This window comes from Varroa destructor, unplaced genomic scaffold (assembly GCF_002443255.2).
Source record: "Varroa destructor unplaced genomic scaffold, Vdes_3.0 BEIS01000007.1, whole genome shotgun sequence".
NCBI classification, from domain to species: domain Eukaryota; kingdom Metazoa; phylum Arthropoda; class Arachnida; order Mesostigmata; family Varroidae; genus Varroa; species Varroa destructor.
The window spans coordinates 23,937,448-23,957,254 of NW_019211460.1; the positions used below are offsets into that span (position 1 = coordinate 23,937,448).

Sequence of the window (19,807 nt, forward strand, 5' to 3'; positions counted from 1 at the left end):
GGTAAGCTATCGTCCTATAAGTTTCTTGTTGTAGTTGGCGCTCATAATTTTGAAGCAGCTTGTTGGGCCCGATATGCCTGAACCCAGGTGGTTAACGATTTTCATCATAGTATACCATGGACTATATCGGAAGTTATGAAATAAATTCGTGCGCGCTACTGTTACTATTGGTACTATTCAAGCTTCTGGAAAAAAGAAATTGCGAGTTAATGCCAAAAAAAAAGTTATATAGTCCAATACAATTAGATACGAAAGTATACTGCGAATGGCAATCTCTCTACATAAGGTGAGACAAAAGGACATACGACAGACAGGACCAATTTTTTCTAAATTTAATAAACACAATTGGTTTTTTTATTATTACTAATATTATAATTATAATAATTATTATTATTGAAGGAACCCGCTCCAAAGCAGCGTCTTATAATATATACAATATTTACACTTTGACGGCTCTGCTTTTTAAAACGTAATAATCATTTAGCATTAATCATGTCTTGCGAAAACGTGATTCCCGTTTCGTGCAGATAGTGTAACTGGCTATTCATAGGTCATACTGCATACATACTGACATTGTGAGATAATCATGTAAACTTAATAATTGTTAATAACGCCGCAATCATAACCGGCTTCTATACGTCAGTCGTCACTTTCACTGTTTATGTGGAAGGTAGCTTGGCTACGTGAAGGGACCTGGCACTGCCCCATCATTTGTGTACGATCTTCCCTTCTTTGTTAACCTGTATCATCATTCAGATTGCATGCCGCACTATTGAATCCAGTTCTTTCGCTGCGAGCCCCACAGAAGGAGATTGCTCTAGCTGGTCGTGAACCTTCAGGCGTCGAGCGTGACCAGCCGCATCATTTAATACGTTTTATTTCTTAAACGCATAGTAGTCTCCCGTGGGGTCCTCGAGCCAGGGGTAGTTCTGCGGGCATTCGATGCACGTGTGAAGTCGGATAGTTTCCCCAGGCAGCTCTCTAGTCGTTAACGGGCAAGCGTTCGGCAGAGAGCAAAGAGGTTGACCCTTGACGTCGCATTTTTCCTTCCAGTTAGTAAAGTCACGAACGCCAGCGATCGGGGTCGGATCCTGCATCCACTGCAATACCTGAGTTAGCGTTACGAAGAATACGTCGTTCTTGGCGAGCGTTTCGTCAATCCACTGGATGAATGAGTCTAGATAGTCGGGATTGAGCTTGAGCCAGCCGGCGTGGAAGTACAGACCCAGTGGGGCGCGATTCGTCTTGTAATGTCTCTCGAAGTTGTGGTTCAGGAAGTTGTAGAATTGTTCGCCTGAAATAATGTTCGAGCAGGCGTCCACCATAGCGCAACCAGCGAGTTCTTCGTCGAATGACGGGTCGTCACGACGATCCAACTCATTCATCACCATCTCCCAGACAGCGTGCGAACGTGAGGGACAATTTTGGCCGTTTCCATGACACTTGTGAGGCATACGAAAGTAGAGAGTGTATGGCCACAGGGGTGGATTTGAAAGTGGGGCAGCGATCGTTGAGTCATAGAGGAAGGATTGATCTTCCATCATTTTGAATTGACTGTTACCACCGACCCGGAGATAGGGAGCGCGTACTCCTACTATAGAATTATCAGTGATGTTGGAGAAGCGCTCCATAATCAGACGCACTCCGGCCATTTCCTTTGCCCAGGTTTCAACGGATGCTTCAGACCAGTACTTCTCATCGTGCTTATGGCTGTTGAGGTTACAAAAGGAGGAGCGTACCTGTTAGACGTAAAATGCTACCGAATTCACGGTGTTCGTGGTGTAAATGTATATAGAAGGGGGTTTCGAGAGCGATACATGAATACTGCTGTCATTTTTGCGTGAAGTTGCAGGGTAGGGGTATGTGGTGATCAAAAAGTTGCTGCACGACTCGCAGGAAAACTCGGTTTTGTTACAGGTGATACTATCAACTGTAAGCAAGCCAGCGTACTCCGCTGGTGCACAGCAGTTTTTTAAACACCCTGTATATAGCTGTGGAAACGTAGATGTGCCATACGGGATATATACTACGATTAACGCAAACGACTTTAAAGAATCTAAATTTTGCTTCGTGTGATAACACCTTCAGTTACTTACGTGATAGAATGGGCGGCCATTTCGTGTCCCTTCCGGTGCATCTCCTGGATGGCTGAATAGTTAGAGTATTTGTGCGAAACGAAGAAGGTGCCCTTGATCATACATCCATTAGGATTGTTACGGCCTTCCCTAAAGATCTTATCATACAAATCAATATTATTGTTGTTTATAGCGTCATCAAAAGTGATGGTGATCATCTGAGGTACGGTGTTGGGCTCGAGCTTGCCAGGGATCTGAGTACCGTCCACTGAGCAGAAACAGTCGGGAAGTACACACTGTGACTGGTCGCATGGTGGAGCGCGATTTGGATCCTTGTCCACCGTACAGACGTTTTCGTCCGAACTGTCGCTACAATCTTCTACGCCGTTACAGAAGAGTTCCTTTTCGATACAATCCCCATTACCGCAAGCAAGCTTGCCAGGATCGCAGAGAGGCTCGTCGGTAGCTAGCAGCGGGGCCACAAGTCGAGGCTTCTCAAGCTGCTTGCAATTTTTTACGTTCGACTTCCAGTCGCAGGTTTGTTTGTCAATGTCAAACGCCAATCCTGAAGGACAGCGCAAGGCCAGCAGGCCTTGAACAGAGCAACGGACTACATCTCGACAATCTTCGTCGGCCGTCAAACGGAAATATTCTGACGGTGATCGACCCTTGCAGAGCTCGGCATCATTTTCAATATCTGCTTCAAGTTGTTTGACCTGTCGCTTATGGCGACTGCTGATCGACGTGCTATGGACACCTATGAGGAGGACGAGAGCAAACAAGAAATGCATACGATTACCACCTTATAAGTTTCCAGTACTTGGCTAGAATGCGAGTCTAGACGCTCAACAGTCGTTAGTCGTCTAAAAGTCCATGAAGTATATATTCATTATGACCTTATAGATACTGTATTACATAAGCAGAATGAAATACATGTACGCTTGCTTTCTTAACCTGTAAAATGCGCAATCCGCTCTTTGTTCCGTCCACGAACAAAAGGATGTTAACTTACAAACGTCGACAGGTTGATCACAAGAATCTAGAAAACTAATTACTGTAATTGCAAAGTAGTCAGCTTAGTAATTCAATAGTTGCTTAAAAAGCTAGTACCTACAAAGCAGACAACCGTGGCGCTCGCACATGCACAAACATTTGCGTATAAACAATCACGGTCCGGTCATCAGACGAAAAGAAGAGCTACGCAAAAAAGACGTTTTAATTGTCTAGTTGTTATTTGTGTCGACAGTCTCGTGCTGACAGGGCTGGTACGGGGAAATGAATAGGGCGTATCCGCTAATTTATGGCTATTATATTCTGTCATCGTACAGCCGAGAGTGTGTTTGAAGGCAGCGCTACTTGGTTCACTTGCTTGTTAAATATGGATACCGTGGCACACTGGTGCGTCCCTACAGCAGTATTATATGCGTCGACATACGACTTGATATAGTAGACATAGCCATTGTTGGCCTAAGGGCACAATCGGAACATAAATGCCCCGACTAACGCACATACTTTTAACCAAAGTAGGCTTCCAGCAATTGTGGGCCTTAGCCATTTAATTTGTTGACCAGTAACGACATTCTATACGATGTTTCATTTGATCGAAAACACTTGACAAAACCATAGACGCATTAGCTGCCCTAGTCAGTAGCGCTGTAACGGGGCGGTCTTTACTGATATTGCCCCTTTGGCCAGTTAAATAGAAAAACAAACCGTAGATGCATTATTTAAAAGCATCATATCTTAATGAGAACAGTAAGAAGTATGTTCAACGATTGGTGCCCATGTTGTTAAATGAATCGGCTAACTTTAGGGAATCACACTATGGAGTAACGCTACGTCATGTTATGTATAAAGACCTTACGAGGTCATTTAGACATAATTTTCCTTCCTACTGACTAGTCTCTTATTAAGTGTATGTGACATTACACAAGAAGATTCTTAAGACAATATATAAAGTACTATCGGCCCAACAAAACAGGCAAAATTTCGTCTATAGCACGACATCCGACGTTGAGAAAAATCCACTGTGTAAGTAACAGTGCTTTGTAGTGACCTCCTAAACCACAAGAACATACTCGAATTAGATACGCAATCTCAGGATTTTCGGCAAACATATGTTTCTGTCGTGCAGAAGTGTCGAAATCTATCAAACTCAGAAGTCTCATTTACAGATATATAGGAATAGCATCAATGAGCAGTATCATTGCCAAAAGTACCTTAAGCATTGGACATTATTTTATCAAGAATATACGTAGACTTTCTTTGCACAAGATACCTTATCAAAATGAAATCTGCCTTACCCCATTTTATAAAATCTTATCGATACGCGCACACAAATGCCAATTTACACAAAAATAAGACACACTAGAATCTAAACTCATTTGGGGGAGGGGGTGGGGGCTCCTACAAGTACCGTTCGCACAGCACAGCCTGGCCACGAGTGCATGGGGACGCCTTCAGTGAATTCATTTGAAAATCCTCATTGATTGATTGATAATCTTGCTTTCACCAGCATTTATTTCGAAATACACTTTAAACACGACATGAGCAAAATCGACCCAGGAACACGGAAGCCACAAGTCGATAAATCAAGGTATAGACACCTGGTCATCAGGCGAATGCTGATAGTCAAAAACACCATACCGTTACGCGCCCCTTTAAGCCATTCTTTAAGCATTAATAAGCGCCACACAACGGTGACATCATAAACGACAACTGCATCCAGTGAAACGCTGAAAATGGATGCATCCACTTTGGGACCTCTGGGCGGAGGGCGGGCTGGCTCTCGCCCTTGAAGACCTACGGGCTACGCAATGCCTCGATCGAATTGACCATTCTACTTGATGTGGTATGGCCTTTGATAGTAGCGCACTATAAAACGCACGACGAACCGACGATAATCGGCGCTACAATTAGCGATGATTGTCAACATCGCCGGTATAATTATAGTCCTTAAGGAGCGTTCGAAGCAGGCCGAGGCGGTACGAAGGTAAGACGTGCACCATTACGCGTCGGTGATGCTATTTAATTCATTTCCACACGACACGCACATAATACGGGTGTCTGTGTGTGTAAGCTGCATGTATATGGTCGAGCTAAGTCTCACTAGTCCTCTAGATTGGCTGAAGGTTTTTGTTGGCAAGCAGTACCATTACTGCTTAACTCATTTTGTGATCCATCGTCTTGAATTGCCGAAAAGCCGATATCCATCCGATCCATTTCGTGGGTTCTTATCATAGCTGCAAGTTATATGCAAGCTGCAAACTAATGATAGTGTCGATGTTGACACTGCGATTGTTACTTAACTCACGTTATCTACTTTTGTTAAACGTTTGATAAAAGACATCGCGTTCTCCATGTGGTCCATATCGTTCTACTAGCTTCTCTAATGAGATGAAGAACGGGGCTGGTGGTGGGTAAAGCTAGCGAAAGGGAGCACCATACGCCGACGGGCTTTGAGGTAGCCAGTCAGGCAGTCCGATAGGCAGCGGTACGAGCAACACGGGGCGACACTGATATTTGTTTTGGCACTTACCGCACAAAGCGACGGAAAGCACGAGAAAGCCCACGGCTGTGTTCCTCGGTATCCACGGTAACATCATGCAATGAAGTGGCAGCGAGACGTGGCAACCACTAGCTCATATAGCTTCAACGGGTCGCGTCGGCGAGGGGTGTATGTGAGACCTCCTCTCGCATGGTGAGAAACCGCCAGCTCAGACATTTAGACGGCACTGCCCGCAACAAATGCCAGAAGCAGCATGGTCAGCAACTTCTCGTAGTAACAGGTGAAGTTCCCAGCAAGAGCAGTTGCTTTACGATTAAACTCTTTTCTAGCAGCCACAACTGCGGTGGCAGTTCCCCCAACGGGCCGAATCGGGCGAGCCGTCGGGGTATCGAAATGGCAGTACCTCTTAACCGCAACAAACGAATCAATAGCGATATAGCCGTCCGACCAAACTGTTGTATTACTGCCCTATTCACCGTCGAAACTTCCGAGCGGTCGCAGAAATAGACGTGAATATTTGTAGTAATAACAGTTGTATCTGTTGTGTAGACGTAGTACCATAGCTGTTGTGTTGTTATTGTGATCGTACCTGCAGATCTTCAGCTCAACGCAGGATCGTAGCACTTCCTCAGCGGGACTGGCTTCGCGGTAGCCGAAGAAGCGATATTGGAGCGAGCTCGCCAATTGCGACAGCTCGCTTTGAGCTTCACAGGCGGCTCCAGATCATCACACGCGGACACCAGGCGGATACCAGGCGCCGCCGTTATGGTCGTTAGCCAAATTGAGCCGTCGTTATTAGTTGGCGTACTGTTGCTGACGAGGATGGCTGAGTCATAACCCAGGACGTAGTCAGAGTGAATTTCCCGCATTCTGAAAGTCTGCAGGCTGATCGCCGCCCCCTAAAAAACACAAACCACCGCTTCCTTTTCCACCTTCTTTCGCCTCGTTCAGTTGTAATGCATTTCGCCAGTAGTAGAATTCGATGCTGATTGGACACGAGTGAAGGCCCGAACGGACGGACGGACGAACAACTTGAAAAACACAAAGACGACTTTTTATTCCGTCGTCATGGCAACAGTTGCGGTGCATGTTGTATGTATCTTGCCTTCTCGTCTCTCGGTGCGGTACCAGCCAACCGACCATCAACAAAGTTACGCTGCGCATAGCCACGACGAGCACTGGAGTTGCCGCAACCGACACGGCAGAAGTTAAGCTAATCACAACTATAGACATGCTACTATTGGGGATCGGCAAAAACACATCGTTGGAAAAAAGACCACTGTTTTATCCGACAGCGACAACAATAACATAACAATTAACAGACGATGCCAGGAAAAACAGCGCCTGAGTTGACACCGATACCGTTCGCAGGATTATGGCCTGTACGGCCAGGCAACGACCATCGGCCGTATCCTAGTAGGACCGGTTCGGAGCACCAACATGGACCTTCGAGATCAAGCGTCAAATCTGGAATGGCGCTATCTTCGGCCGTGTTTTGCAGGCTGCGCTATTGTTGACACAACAATGATGACAGACAACAAAAAGTGTTGCCTATTTTTGAGGTGGTAAAAGACGGTAAGCTTTAGTAAGAAACAAGTGAGTACTGTCCGCTCCTCAAAAAACATTTTGATTAAGAAAATTATTTTGTAGAGCTGGGGTGTTTCCGACTGATTTTAAGCGACTGGCGAGACATGAAGGTAAAAAAAATTAGATGGCAACTTATCCCATTTCGCATTTGTGTGTTGTAGCCGGGTAAAGATAATACCTCTGACAGCGGATTTAGCCGCTCGTCGCTAGAAAATATATTTTTAATTTACATTGTAGAAAATTCCACCGCCAATAAAATTAATAAGGTAATGGTGTGTTAGCTTGGTAAATCTAGACAAACTGCCTAACAAATCTCGTCAAGTCTGGTATGTTTAAGTTAATTTCGAAGCTGAAGGTGGTTCCATGCATATGATAGAACATTTCTAAATCAAAATATAGCGACTTCCATAACATATGAACTATAACATTATAACGCATGTAATTTGTAGATACGTTCTTCCGATATACGCAGAGAATTTTTACGGAGTCCGATGCATATTTGACCATTGATGCCATGGGGCAGTTAGGCAGGTGGATTGCAACAGCATGTTTCCTGCATTTCAATGAGACTGTAGTGGCTAAGTTGCAATGACATGCTAGGTAACGTCAAGAACGCCTACATTAAAAAAAAAATTCGAACGTAAAGGTACCATTATGTCAACGTGGCGACGGTAGCACGTTTTTTCTGTGACAACACTCCTACTTACAATCCATAGCAGCGTTTCTAAACGACCTATGGAAACACGGACTTCTCCTTCTTGAAACCACAATCCGCAGTTCCTGTCATTTGATTGAAGAGTGTTATCTTGTTTCTAGCAACTTTCCGGACTTCGTAGGCAAGATTATAACCGATGTAGGCGTTCAACGAATGACCCGACTTAAAGGAGCCACGCGGCCGAATCACACCGAATATGTCTTAAATCTCAAACACGTGATGGTATCAAAGAATAATCCCCTGGCGCAGTTGGACGTCGTCAGCCATCAACAATCAGTTCATTACATAACCGAATAGTCCTTAAGTTTTGGCCTGGACGAAGCGATATGCCACACAATAGATACTGCTATGTACCGTTGTTACGAAATTTTTGTTTAAAAAATGATGATATGATTGACAGTCTGAGTATAAAATTGTATCGTTCTCCAACTTGTAAGAAATGACGAATATGACCAGTGTGCAGTGTGCAGAGCTAACGTTCTACAGTCATTATATGAGCGTACTTGCTCAGACTTCCTAAGCGGGTAACAGAAGGCGACAACGCTTCGTAGAAGATACTCTTTTGTACGGCCACACACCGATATTATCCTATACCAACATTTAAGTTGCTTATCAAACGCTAAATTGGATAGGAAAGACACTGAGTTCGTGCTATTAATGTTGCTTGCGAACGCGAAGTTATCCTAAAGAAACATAACTCATTATACGCAAAATTCCGAACACGAAAACAGAAATGGTTCTCAGAGTGAACATAACCTTTGAGTTCGGTTCGATTATCGAACCCAACCCCACGTTCAAAGGCATCATGGGACCGTGCACCTCAGAATTTTACCACTAACGAGGTTCTCAATATTAAGGCCAAAAGCGTTAAAAGTCAACTATTATTAAATTCGTGACTCGGAACTTCTGTGCGACCATTTTAAAAATGATCCTGTTTAAATTATCCGTTGTTCCTCGATGTTAGATAGTTTTTTTATCGTTTTCCTCACAGACGGCCAATCGCTTGTAGACTCACAGCGATGGCTGGAAAGTGCCAGCTTGGAAAAGACGATGTATTAAAAAAAAGGGGCGATACTTCTTCGTTTATAAAGAAACCAGCTTCATATGGAAGTGTATATACTCTTCTAAACCGACATTCGTGAACCTGAAAGGTAACAAAGACACAAAAATACTAAGTTTAACACGCAATGAAAGTTTAGAGAAACGGAGGCGTTCAAGGTTAAGCACGTGGTGTGGGCGGGGAGATACGGCAGATACTAAAATCGACAACGAAAGAACAGATTGAAACTGACGCAGAGGAAGCCAGTTTGGAGAGTTTCAACAAGCAAGCTTATCTATTTCTGGATTCCTGTCTGCTGTGGCAGTAATTAACGTACGATGCAAAGAAATCCTGACAGAAAACAATAAAGGACACCTCTATATATTCAGGTATATTTTTCAGACAGATGAACCATCAATCACGGAATTGGCGATGGTAATTTCTGTGCAGTGGAAAGCCACTAACTCAACGAGCTGAATCAACCTTATAACGCTTCACACTGGGGTCAGTGATCCAAAGCGAAGGAGCACCTGAGTCAACGTACATCATTGACTCTACTAGTTCTTTTCGAAATATTGAAAAACATGTATTCATACTACCAACAGGCTGAAACCTAGACTGCCTCTTTAAACTTTTTCCACGATTGATTAAAACAAGGGGCTTCTCTAGTTCTCTGTAGGATGCTGTACGGCTGTACAAATTGCATTCGATCAAAGTAAAGACAGATAGCGCGTACGTTCAGGCACTACTGTTTCATGTCTTCAATTTATCCTGCTAATATGTAATGAAAAGGAAGTAGACAGGAGAACAAAAATCAGTGCTGAACATGATTCACAGAAAACTGAATCGAAATAATGTGCTCGGATGATTTTCTCTAGCGTTCCGTGTATCCGACTGAGTACCAGATATAAACTGCAGTTCTATGGCAGTGTGCGGAGTATTTTCGAAGAAAGTTCTACGACGTTTTTTTGTACGTAGATCTCGTACAGAATCGCTTTGCTTTGTGTTTGTTATCTTGTCTGCAATGCGCTCAAGCAAGCTTTTTGGTCCCGCTCCTATTGCTGCCATCATCCGGCCGTAGCGCATGAAGCCACTGGCAAGCTTAGAGAGCGCTGTCCTATTTTGCGCGGTTTCTCCTACAGGACCAACATTTGAGTATGATATAGCGATAGGACGCACCCGGACGGAATCTTGGCGGAATAATTTCGCCTGCGAAAGATCTAACGAAGATAAAATAGTACCGGGATCGATGGGCGATAGCGACGTTAACGGAACGACATATAATAACGACAATAACAATTCAGAAGAGTAAAGCGGTGTCGATTTCTCAGCTATGTAAGCTATGGAAAGCAACCATCTAAATCAAGTTCGCCTTCGACAAAGACCGTTCTATTCAGTCTGCGGGGTACTGAACGCCAACAACATGTCCGTATCGTAAACGTTTAGAAATCATGGGCAGTACAGCTTTTAGACGATCGCGCAACAAATAACAGTTAAATTAATTTGGCACAGCAGTTTGCCGAACGGGGAAATTGTCTGACGCTTATTTTTTTTCAACCAAGAAAGAAGAATAGGAACAGTTGAAAAACAGTATAATTGTGGGGTATCCAAAAGAGGGACATAGCCTTTCTAGGCGACCAAGCAAGTTTACGACGTTGTCAAAAGTAAGCTTGTATGCTAATTCTTTTTCATGTTTGACCATGAACTTCTAAAGAATAGATACATTTTGAAACGCGAACTAATATCGAAGAAGGCCATACAAAGTTGCAGTAAATTGGTTGAATCTATTAAGTCGTTTTAAAAAAATTTAACAAACGTTCAGCATTCTTTAACTTTAATGATAAATGTCATTAGACGATTCAATACAGGGCTGACGCAGGAAGGTCCCGCGATTCGGTTTTTTTTACTTCCATTCCAAGCTTTAAACACAGAATATCAATTAATTTTTTTTTCATAGATACACAATAAGAATTGACACTTGCAAACGCTAGAAAATTAACAAATTCAGTGAAAAGCTCTATACAACTGCATAGGATTACGCAACTCTGCATTCACAACCGCACGCTTTTTAATATCTCCCTAAACCAGCTGGAGTGTCTCATATATATAGTCACAAGAACATTGGCTTATTTCTGGACGTATCATCTTAATGTATAGTTTATGAAACGGCTGTAAAGCTTACACGACCGCAGTTTATTCTATATTAACAAGTTATATGCGGCTAGTGTGATCAGTCTACGAGACAGTAGGCCAAAAAGTTTGGCCTTGCCTTCAAGACTAGTCAGGTTAAGATATACAATTCGGCTCGATACGATTTACGGTTAAACTGACTCAAATTAGAAGAAACTCCATATATTGTCCTTCATTTCAATCTCGCTTACGTCACGTATGCTAATTCATTTTGCAGTAGAGACACGCAGATAAACTAGTTAAATGACTACACAAAGAAGAAGCTATTTCCATTGTTTTTTGACCACCGTTTAACCACCCGTCGAGTCAATCGTAATGGCTGTAAGCAATCCTACGTTTTTCTTAGACATGCGAAAAGGAGACCTTATTAACACTTTAGACCTCGTACATTTAAAGTAATACTACTACTTTCACTTTCGTTGTCAGGTTCCTAGCAGCGCGCAGATATTGCGAATTTGATCAATGTTCGAAGTACTACCACCCCCTTCCCCGCCAGAAGTTCGCTACGATTCCTCGAACATCTAATATAAAAGTGTGTACGGACCTACACGGCAAATGAAATATTCTATTTTCGCTTGAAGAAGTCTGAAACAATACATAAGTTCAGCAACGAAGATGAATTTTTTCTACTTAGCTAAAAAGTTAATAGGGAAGGCAGCTTCAAGGATCTTCAAGGCTGTAAAATCTGCCTGAAAAAAGGTACACAAAGTGCCCGGTCGGTGCGACGATATTAGGGGCGTAGTTTTAACAACGTCAATTACATTTCTCGCATTAAACGATTTATTTTTTTCGCAGTAACTGAACATTATTGCGAAGTAGCGTTACTCCTACAATAAGTTCGTGCAAGTCAAGTAAGTCCTTTTCAGTAACGACAAAAACACGGCTCGCGTCACGTCCTAATAATTTAGGTCCCTTCGCTCTTGATCTAGTTATATCATCATAATAAGCTTATGTCAGAGTTCGAACTTTAAATAATATTTAATGAGTATAGGAGCTACTCTACGTGTATTCGGCCGTGGGCAATTAATCTCAAAACAGACTTTCGAGACTACGACCTTAATAGCCTTTTTTTTTAGCTATCAGGCAAAATTCTAATACATTCCAGTGTAAAGTAAACGAAGTATATATATATATAAAGGAACTACTCATTCTTATCTGTGTAAATGACAAACGAAGGTCAAGAGCTCCCATAAAGACATCATCAGTCACTAGCACGTGTATATATACGTATAGCAATATATAGGACTCCTACTGGGCAGAGGGTAAATTCGTAGTGGAAATAGTTATCGTGATGTCGACTAGTTCCACAATTCGTTGTGTCAACTTCGGATAAAACAGAGCCATTCTGTGAATAACCATGTGCCTTTCCAGCAATGGCGGGGGAGAGGTAGTCGTTCATTTATTAGAACTGAATTTCTACCATACATACGCGCACAGACACACACACACACACACACGCACGTATTATGTATACATATATACATTTACCGAATAAGCGCGCCGTCGTTGTGGGTCACGTCAAATAAATTAAACCGGTTGAAACGGTGCCGGGTCGCTGTTTCTATGGGTTCGACTATATTGACAGCAGTTAAGAGTGCCACGACGGCGGTACCTGGTTGGTCTGTGGTGTGGCCTTCGGATTGGCGCCGTCGAAGACCTATGAGTTGCTGTTACTGCTAGAACAACTCGCGCAGATGCCGTCCGGTTTCCACCACCAGGTAGCGAAGCCAATCTGAGCGACGGCGTTTGTATGACAGAGCGGGGCCCTGCTTTCGCATTCTAGTTCGAAGGTAACGCGTCGTTATTGGGCCTAATGTTGCCACAGTAGAATAGGAGCAACTAATGAACGCCTATTTTATTGTTAAATCGTTCAACGCTACGACGGCAGACTATGGGGGCGCACACACAGCTCAATTTATAGCTGTAAGTAGCTGGTGGACTTTTCTTTCACTCGGTCTGGCGGCTGCATCAATAATCGTGAGATTTCTGAAAGTGTGCCCGCAGTGTTCCGTTGAAATTGTTACCGCCGTCCAAATGTTAGTTTCGGGAAGGGGGATTTGCTTTCTAAAGAAATGAGAAATAATATTTGATGGACCGTAAGCTGTAAACTCTGGTTTGTAAAGACTTTTGTTTTTTTATTAAAAGCTATATAGCTTATGTTGACTAACATGCTAATAGTTCCGCCTGTTACGAAAATATTCAAGTTAAATGGTAGTAAGGCGTCGCCAGGTATCCTGCACGAATGCACGTTTTATCTAGCTAGTACATGACACGGAGGGGAAGTGAGAAATAAAGCCTGTCAGCTGTTATAGAACTAAGCAAGTAATAGTTGGCTTCTATTAGTTTTGAAAAATCAATCAGGGTTGTTCTTCAGCTTAGCCAATATGTTACATCATCTGAGATGGTAAGGTAAAAATCCGGACCTTCTCTGAAATCGACGAATACCTGGAAAAACAGTTTTTTTTTTTTCGATAAATTCGAAAATCCTAGGACGATAAATTTTTATGTGGTTACAGAGTATTCGGCCTTCGTCTATATTCTTGGTCCCAGTACGTTATAACTTGAACTATTATGTAAGTTGACTAGACCCAATGACACACTTGGCGTACATATGATTTAGCATAGTGGTTGATTCGAAGATGTTTTGTCATTCAGCTGATCTTTTCCAAATCGAAGAAAAATCTTATCGCTAAACATTTCATGGATAGCGTTTGCGTTTCGGTAACAGTCTTTGCTTGGCCACAGATAATTATCTGTTAAAGTGAGAGGCAATAGAGCATATTTGGTCGGTTTCTTGTTCTATCTCCCGGATCTATGTAGACGCAACATGTATTCCATTTTCTGATTATCTCAAAAAATATCGGACTTTCTTTTGCACTATTTTAGAAATAAACGTAACAATGTATGGAGTTACTCGCGACTCCTCTGGGCCAATCACTATCTGTACCACTACAGAGTACGACGAAGTTAGCATAGATGGAAGCTTATACAATGCAAAATATTATTAGAAAATTATGAAGGATGTGGGTAACTGTGACTACCGCCGTCTTTGACTCCTACGCGGCTCTTTGGTTGTCACAAAAGTCGCCCGATGAATTGAGTTACGATTTTATAAAAGGGATGATAGTGGCATTTTCATATATTTATACCGTTACCAAACTGCGCTTTTATTTCGTCTTATTTATTATAACTATACATATAAATGGTACAAATATGAATTTGCACAAAAAACATACCTTATTGATCGCAGTAATTTTAGTGCACTGTTTAAATAGTGCTATAGTATATGTGTGATATCTTCAGTTGGTCCTAGATGCGATCGATTTAAGCCAACAACTTTTTAACTCGATCTAAACAAACATCTTGTAGGCGTCAGGGATGACGTCGAATGATAATTCTCCCTCCAAAAATGCATCTGAACGGCTGCACACAACCTACCAAAGATGTATAGTGTATTCCTGTGAAAAATTAACCCCCTCCTGCCCGAGCGTTTTTAGAGGGGTTTCTTCCAGATTTTCCAAACGAAGAGCAATAACTGTCTATTGAGTTAATCGCTCTTATCGTTACATTGGAGCGGCCAATTTGATTACAACGAACGCTTACGCGCATCAGTACCCCACAACAGGAACTGCGAAAAACAGTAAGAACAGCAGGTACAATAGCCAATTTTCGAATCGTTGATGACGCCAGCTTAGCTCCATCGCCTATATAAGGCCTTTGTATAGATCAACGTCCGCATAACGGTTTTTCCAATAAATGAAAGAGTAGGCAGGCGAGTCGCTATAACTGGCTTCATGCGTACGATAATAAGATACTAGTTAGTTATCACACCAAAATGATCCTATCTACGAATTTTATATATTCCGCGATGAGTATAAAGCTACTATCAATAACGTTGTCTGCTTTGATATCAATATATAATTATTATTATTATTTTCATACCGATAATGCTCAATGTACAGGAGCTGAGCAGCCTTTCCGAGCGACCGTTAAAGTGTAACTGCGTAGTTAGTAACGGTAGCGCTACTGTTACTTTTGGCCAACTACCATCTGCAATCGCTAGACGTATCGTATCTGGCGTCATCGCATGTAACACATGAACACGAACAGCAACAACAGCAGCAGCAGCAGATGGCAGTATGTGCATCATTTTCGATTAGCAGTATCTGCTACTGTAAAAGCCATCTGACTTCAGACTTTAAGCGCAGACTTCGTCCGATCGCTTAGGATGACAACAACATCTTCGGCTGCCACTAGATTATCACAATACTACAATAAACAGCAGTGACAGCCACTACGACCGAAGACACAACATGCGCTCCCAAAGCCCCTGGCACGACCACTAATAATGAAAACAACAAAAGCAGCGGGAAAGAAATAACACGAAGGCTTGTGACAGACATATCTGCAGTCTACTTATTTGTTATGGTTGTGCTAGTAATAACATCGAAAGGCGTTGTTGCTTTGGCTTTTCTTTGCCCCATCTTTGTGACGGCGAATGCCGACTACATCGACCACTCCCAATAGCAGCGTTAACGCCGTCAAGCCAACGTTCATCTGTTCGACAAACTGTCGGTCCGATCAGTCCCCGTCCTTGGCTGGCTCCAATTGAGAGTCGTCCGTTCGAACGCTAAGGATCGAACGGAATACGTTGGAATGACGAAGACTACACAACGAAGACAGCTTGGGGCAGCACAGCTGGAACGGGATACATTTAAGGGGGCGGTTGATCAGGAGCAGGCCGGTAGAGTCGTTTGCCGCCACTCGTAGAAAAACGCGGTCGGCAGAAGGCGTTTGTTTGATTCGCTTTCGTCGTCTTCGTTTCTTTTCAGGTTTTAAACGTTGTAAAGCGAAGCCCAGACAGGGCACATTGTCTGGGCTTGTATCCTACGGCTCCATTCGTCGGGGTGACACCCGTTTCCAGCAAAGGCTGCATACATCGTAATGAAAAGTGCAGAAATAGCGCTTGTGGCGCTCCAGGACAGCAAGAATGTAGAAATGCCAGCATATCACGCCCTAGTCAGAAAGACTACTGCGGGTGGGATCGCTCACCATCATAAGGGAGTCCGTCCCTCGCCCCCCTCCTGTCAGCAGTCTATCTGACGATAAACAGCTATGGCACAATTTCATTGTTGGTACACTTTCACTTTTTGCTTCGCTAACTGAGGGAAGGCGTGTGTCTCAGTAACAATCGTTAACCTGCCAATTAAATGGTGTTTTTTTAAAAAAAGGCCGAAAGTATTCCAAAAAATAGCTTCGATACGAATTTCAAACGTATTCATGTTTTCGGTTCATCACCATGTTGAGCTTGAAGTCATTTAGAACGGTCCCTCCATTGTTTCCAAATGATGCAACTATCTATTGGAAATAGGACATATTCTAACTATTGCAGGGCTTTCCCCTGGAGAATCTTAAGTTTCGTTTTTGTCTTCATACTTCAGTCTCTAAATGACGTTGTATCACTGCTGATGTTTTCAAAATACAGCGCTCCTTTGAGTTGTGTACATGATTTTTTTTGTTGCGAAAGCATCTGCAAATCGTACGCTTTATACCAACCAATGCCCGCTATCCTCGGCAATCGCCTTCACTGACTTCGTGTTCTAAAATACTGGTCGCACAACTACTGAGGTCGAACTCGGACCCGTCATATGCAGTGTCGACTGGATGAAAAATCAGAGCTACGACGGATCACATTTGGTCCCTTATTTTTACTGTCACTAAATAGAATTTTGAAGTACCTGCATTTTGAGCAGCAACTACTTGACATTCCTATATTTTTTTCCATTTATCCAATTTGCCCTACTGCGCATCTTTAAGGTATCACCATGTACGCATTTCTTAACCAACGTCAAGAAGCATACCACGATAGTGTTAGCACGATTATCTAAGTTGAGCTTCACGATAACTTACATGCAGTAGAACATATTATCCAGTCGAGACCCCTGACGACAAACAAGTTATGGCCCCCAAAAATGAATGATCGAATCGATCTAGAGTGCTGTGCCTAGTGCTGCTCAAAAATGAGAAAAAAAATCGCACTTCATTGTTAACTGGAACAAGCAAAAATAGAGTAGGACATTTCCCCCAGTTCGAAAAGGTCGAATAGGCTGCGGTGCAACAGCAAGCGATAACAAGATATATAGTTAATCTGAATTTGTTAACACAACATATGCTTTTCATTTATTATATTTGCCCAAAGTTTGTTCCTCGAAGTGTTGTGTGGCCTTTGGCCGAACATCCCAAGACAACGTCAGAAAAAAATACGAATAATATTACTACGATTGTACAAAACTTTATTAGTCTGAACTTTATCCAGAAAGCAGTAATAAGCAACAAAAACATCATTTGTTTTATCTATACATTTATTTGTGTCCCCCGATAGTTAGAGCGTGTGCTGTTATTTTTTTTATTCAGTTTGTTTTATTATGACTTCCGAGAGAACATCGTAATTATCCAAAATCTACATCCTGAGTGTCGTTCTAATTATAGGTCGCATTGAACCCTTCCGACGCTTACGTCCCATCTCAAACAAAAAAACCTTCTCTTTAACATTTTCCGAGTGGATATTTAATTTTCAAACAATTCGATCCTCAACAATTAGGATGTAACAACAATCTAAGACATAGTAGTTTTAATGGGAAAATAGAGACACTGAAGAGAACAAACATGTATTCCCCGATTCTAATGTTTGTCTGCTTTTTACCCCTTATTAATGAAAATACCTCATCATTCTTTATTATTACGTGCCTCGTATGACAACGCAACATGAATGATTAACGAGCGATCGTTTGTTTACTGCTGGTTTTAGCTGGCACCGCTTGAATTTTTCCAGCTCTTAATTCGAAACCCACTCTACATTTATATTAGTTCCGTATTTGAATCAATAAAATATTCGCACGTCTCCTTTCCAATCGAAAAAAGGCAGAGTTTTTGAGATGTCCGTCGGTGGCACTAGGTCTTCTCTTGTTTACGTTCCAGCTGATCATTTTGAAAATTTTCTGTCTGCCCTCTTGTACTTCTCCGATTGTTGCTTTAATCGTGAGCGTAAATGTGATATTTGGCTTTGTGGTGAATGGGGATGTCTAGTACATTGAAACTAGCTGGTCTTGCGGTCTCCCACCCATAGGACGTGTCGGCCTTAGTTTTGAATCGTTGGCTGGGCTAATTCATTTCGACTCACCTCGACTTTTTTTTTTTGCTTTGTTTGGCCTCCGCAATACCGAATGGCATTTTTTTTCTGTTAGCGTTTGGGGGTGGCTGGAGAAGTGCGCTGAAAGGCCGGACTTTGCTTGATAGTATCTTTTTATCGATGCTAGGTCAGAGGCTATATTCACTGCAGTGCGAACAACAATAATACCCAGAATTAGGCGTGATACGACGTCTTTAGTTGATGCGACGATCTATAGATTTTATAAGGCAAATGCAAGAAGTGCAAGCTGGAACATACGTCTTAGACAGATGTCTCAGGCAACAACTATCGTCGGAACAGAAGCCTAGATGCCACAGAGGAGAGAGTAACTTTCAACTTATAGAATGACACTGTCGCTTCTATCTAAACCTATTCTATCTCTCAAAGTTAAAGTGAAGTTGCCTTTTAACACTCAATAAATTTTGTGAAAATGCAGATATAGCCAGTTTTATGTGAATGATAGGCATTCGAAAAATCGAGATGGCGTATCGTTGCATGCCGTTTCTGTATTCGCCGCTGCCTAGCGAGCGAATTGCTACGTTTAGCGGAGTTATTATAGTCTTCGGCCACACAATGTAAACACGCTGAGCTATAGCGTTGGTGGCCATTACTAAGTGGCTGTGGATATCGCATTCTATCTGATAGGGGACTACATTGTTATCTTTTTTTTTTTGTTGTAGGTACATTTATAAGCGCAGATAACTTTACGCCCATTTCATTGCCCTGTGAACAAAAAACAGATAACAGCCGTTGTACGGGCTGCACCTTGGCACCGTTACACGCGGTGCGCGTATAACTTACAAATTTTACTTTCGTTTCATTACAGCAAAATCAGTGGCTTTATTATTTTTGGTGCAGAAGCACACGGCAATAGTGGCTTGTGGACGGTTTGGACACTTTGTTGTTTGAAATAGCCTCAGCTTTGACAATGGATGAGTTCACCAATGAACTCGCAGAAGAAAGTGATTATCTCGCATTTCGTTAACATTTGAAAATTGGCGCTCGACTCATTGTTGTTTATTTTTGTTGCAGAATGCAACTTCTGCACTGCCAGTGCGTATTCGTATGCATGTGTGCTTCAATCATCATACGGTCGTCATGCGCTCGATTTTCTTTGCAAGTAGATAGGAACGCTGTGTTATTTTTCACTGTGCACGAATAAACTTCATAGCACTACCCCAATATGTATCTACGAAACAGTTTATGCAATTATGTATGTCTTTCCATGGAGTGGTGAGCCATTGCCGTAAGCTAATCATTCCGCTCTAGTTAACAACATTAATTATAGAGAGTATTCGTGAAAATAGTCTATGTCACGTTACACAACATAATGTATTCGTCGGCTCAATACATTTGGCTCGAATTTGTGGTGTCTACTCAATGAACAGCAGTAATGAACGTGAGGTATATGCGCCCAACCACGATGACATACTGATTTAGGTTTCTCGTAAGTGATGTATTTCTACATGTACCACAAAAAAGGAGAAAAAAATATATATACATA

The 19,807-nt window shown here is 42.3% G+C and overlaps 1 protein-coding gene across 1 annotated transcript; it reads right to left on the reverse strand.

Moving 5' to 3' along the window:
• Positions 1-316: 316 nt before the first annotated feature.
• On the reverse strand, positions 317-5,772 carry LOC111254305 (chitin deacetylase 1-like). Its single transcript, XM_022815002.2, has 3 exons — positions 5,614-5,772; positions 2,097-2,832; positions 317-1,710 (listed from the first exon to the last, which is right to left on the reverse strand). The coding sequence occupies exons 1-3, from the start codon at positions 5,678-5,680 to the stop codon at positions 876-878; spliced, it is 1,638 nt and encodes a 545-aa protein (XP_022670737.2). The 5' UTR covers positions 5,681-5,772; the 3' UTR covers positions 317-875.
• Positions 5,773-19,807: the final 14,035 nt, after the last annotated feature.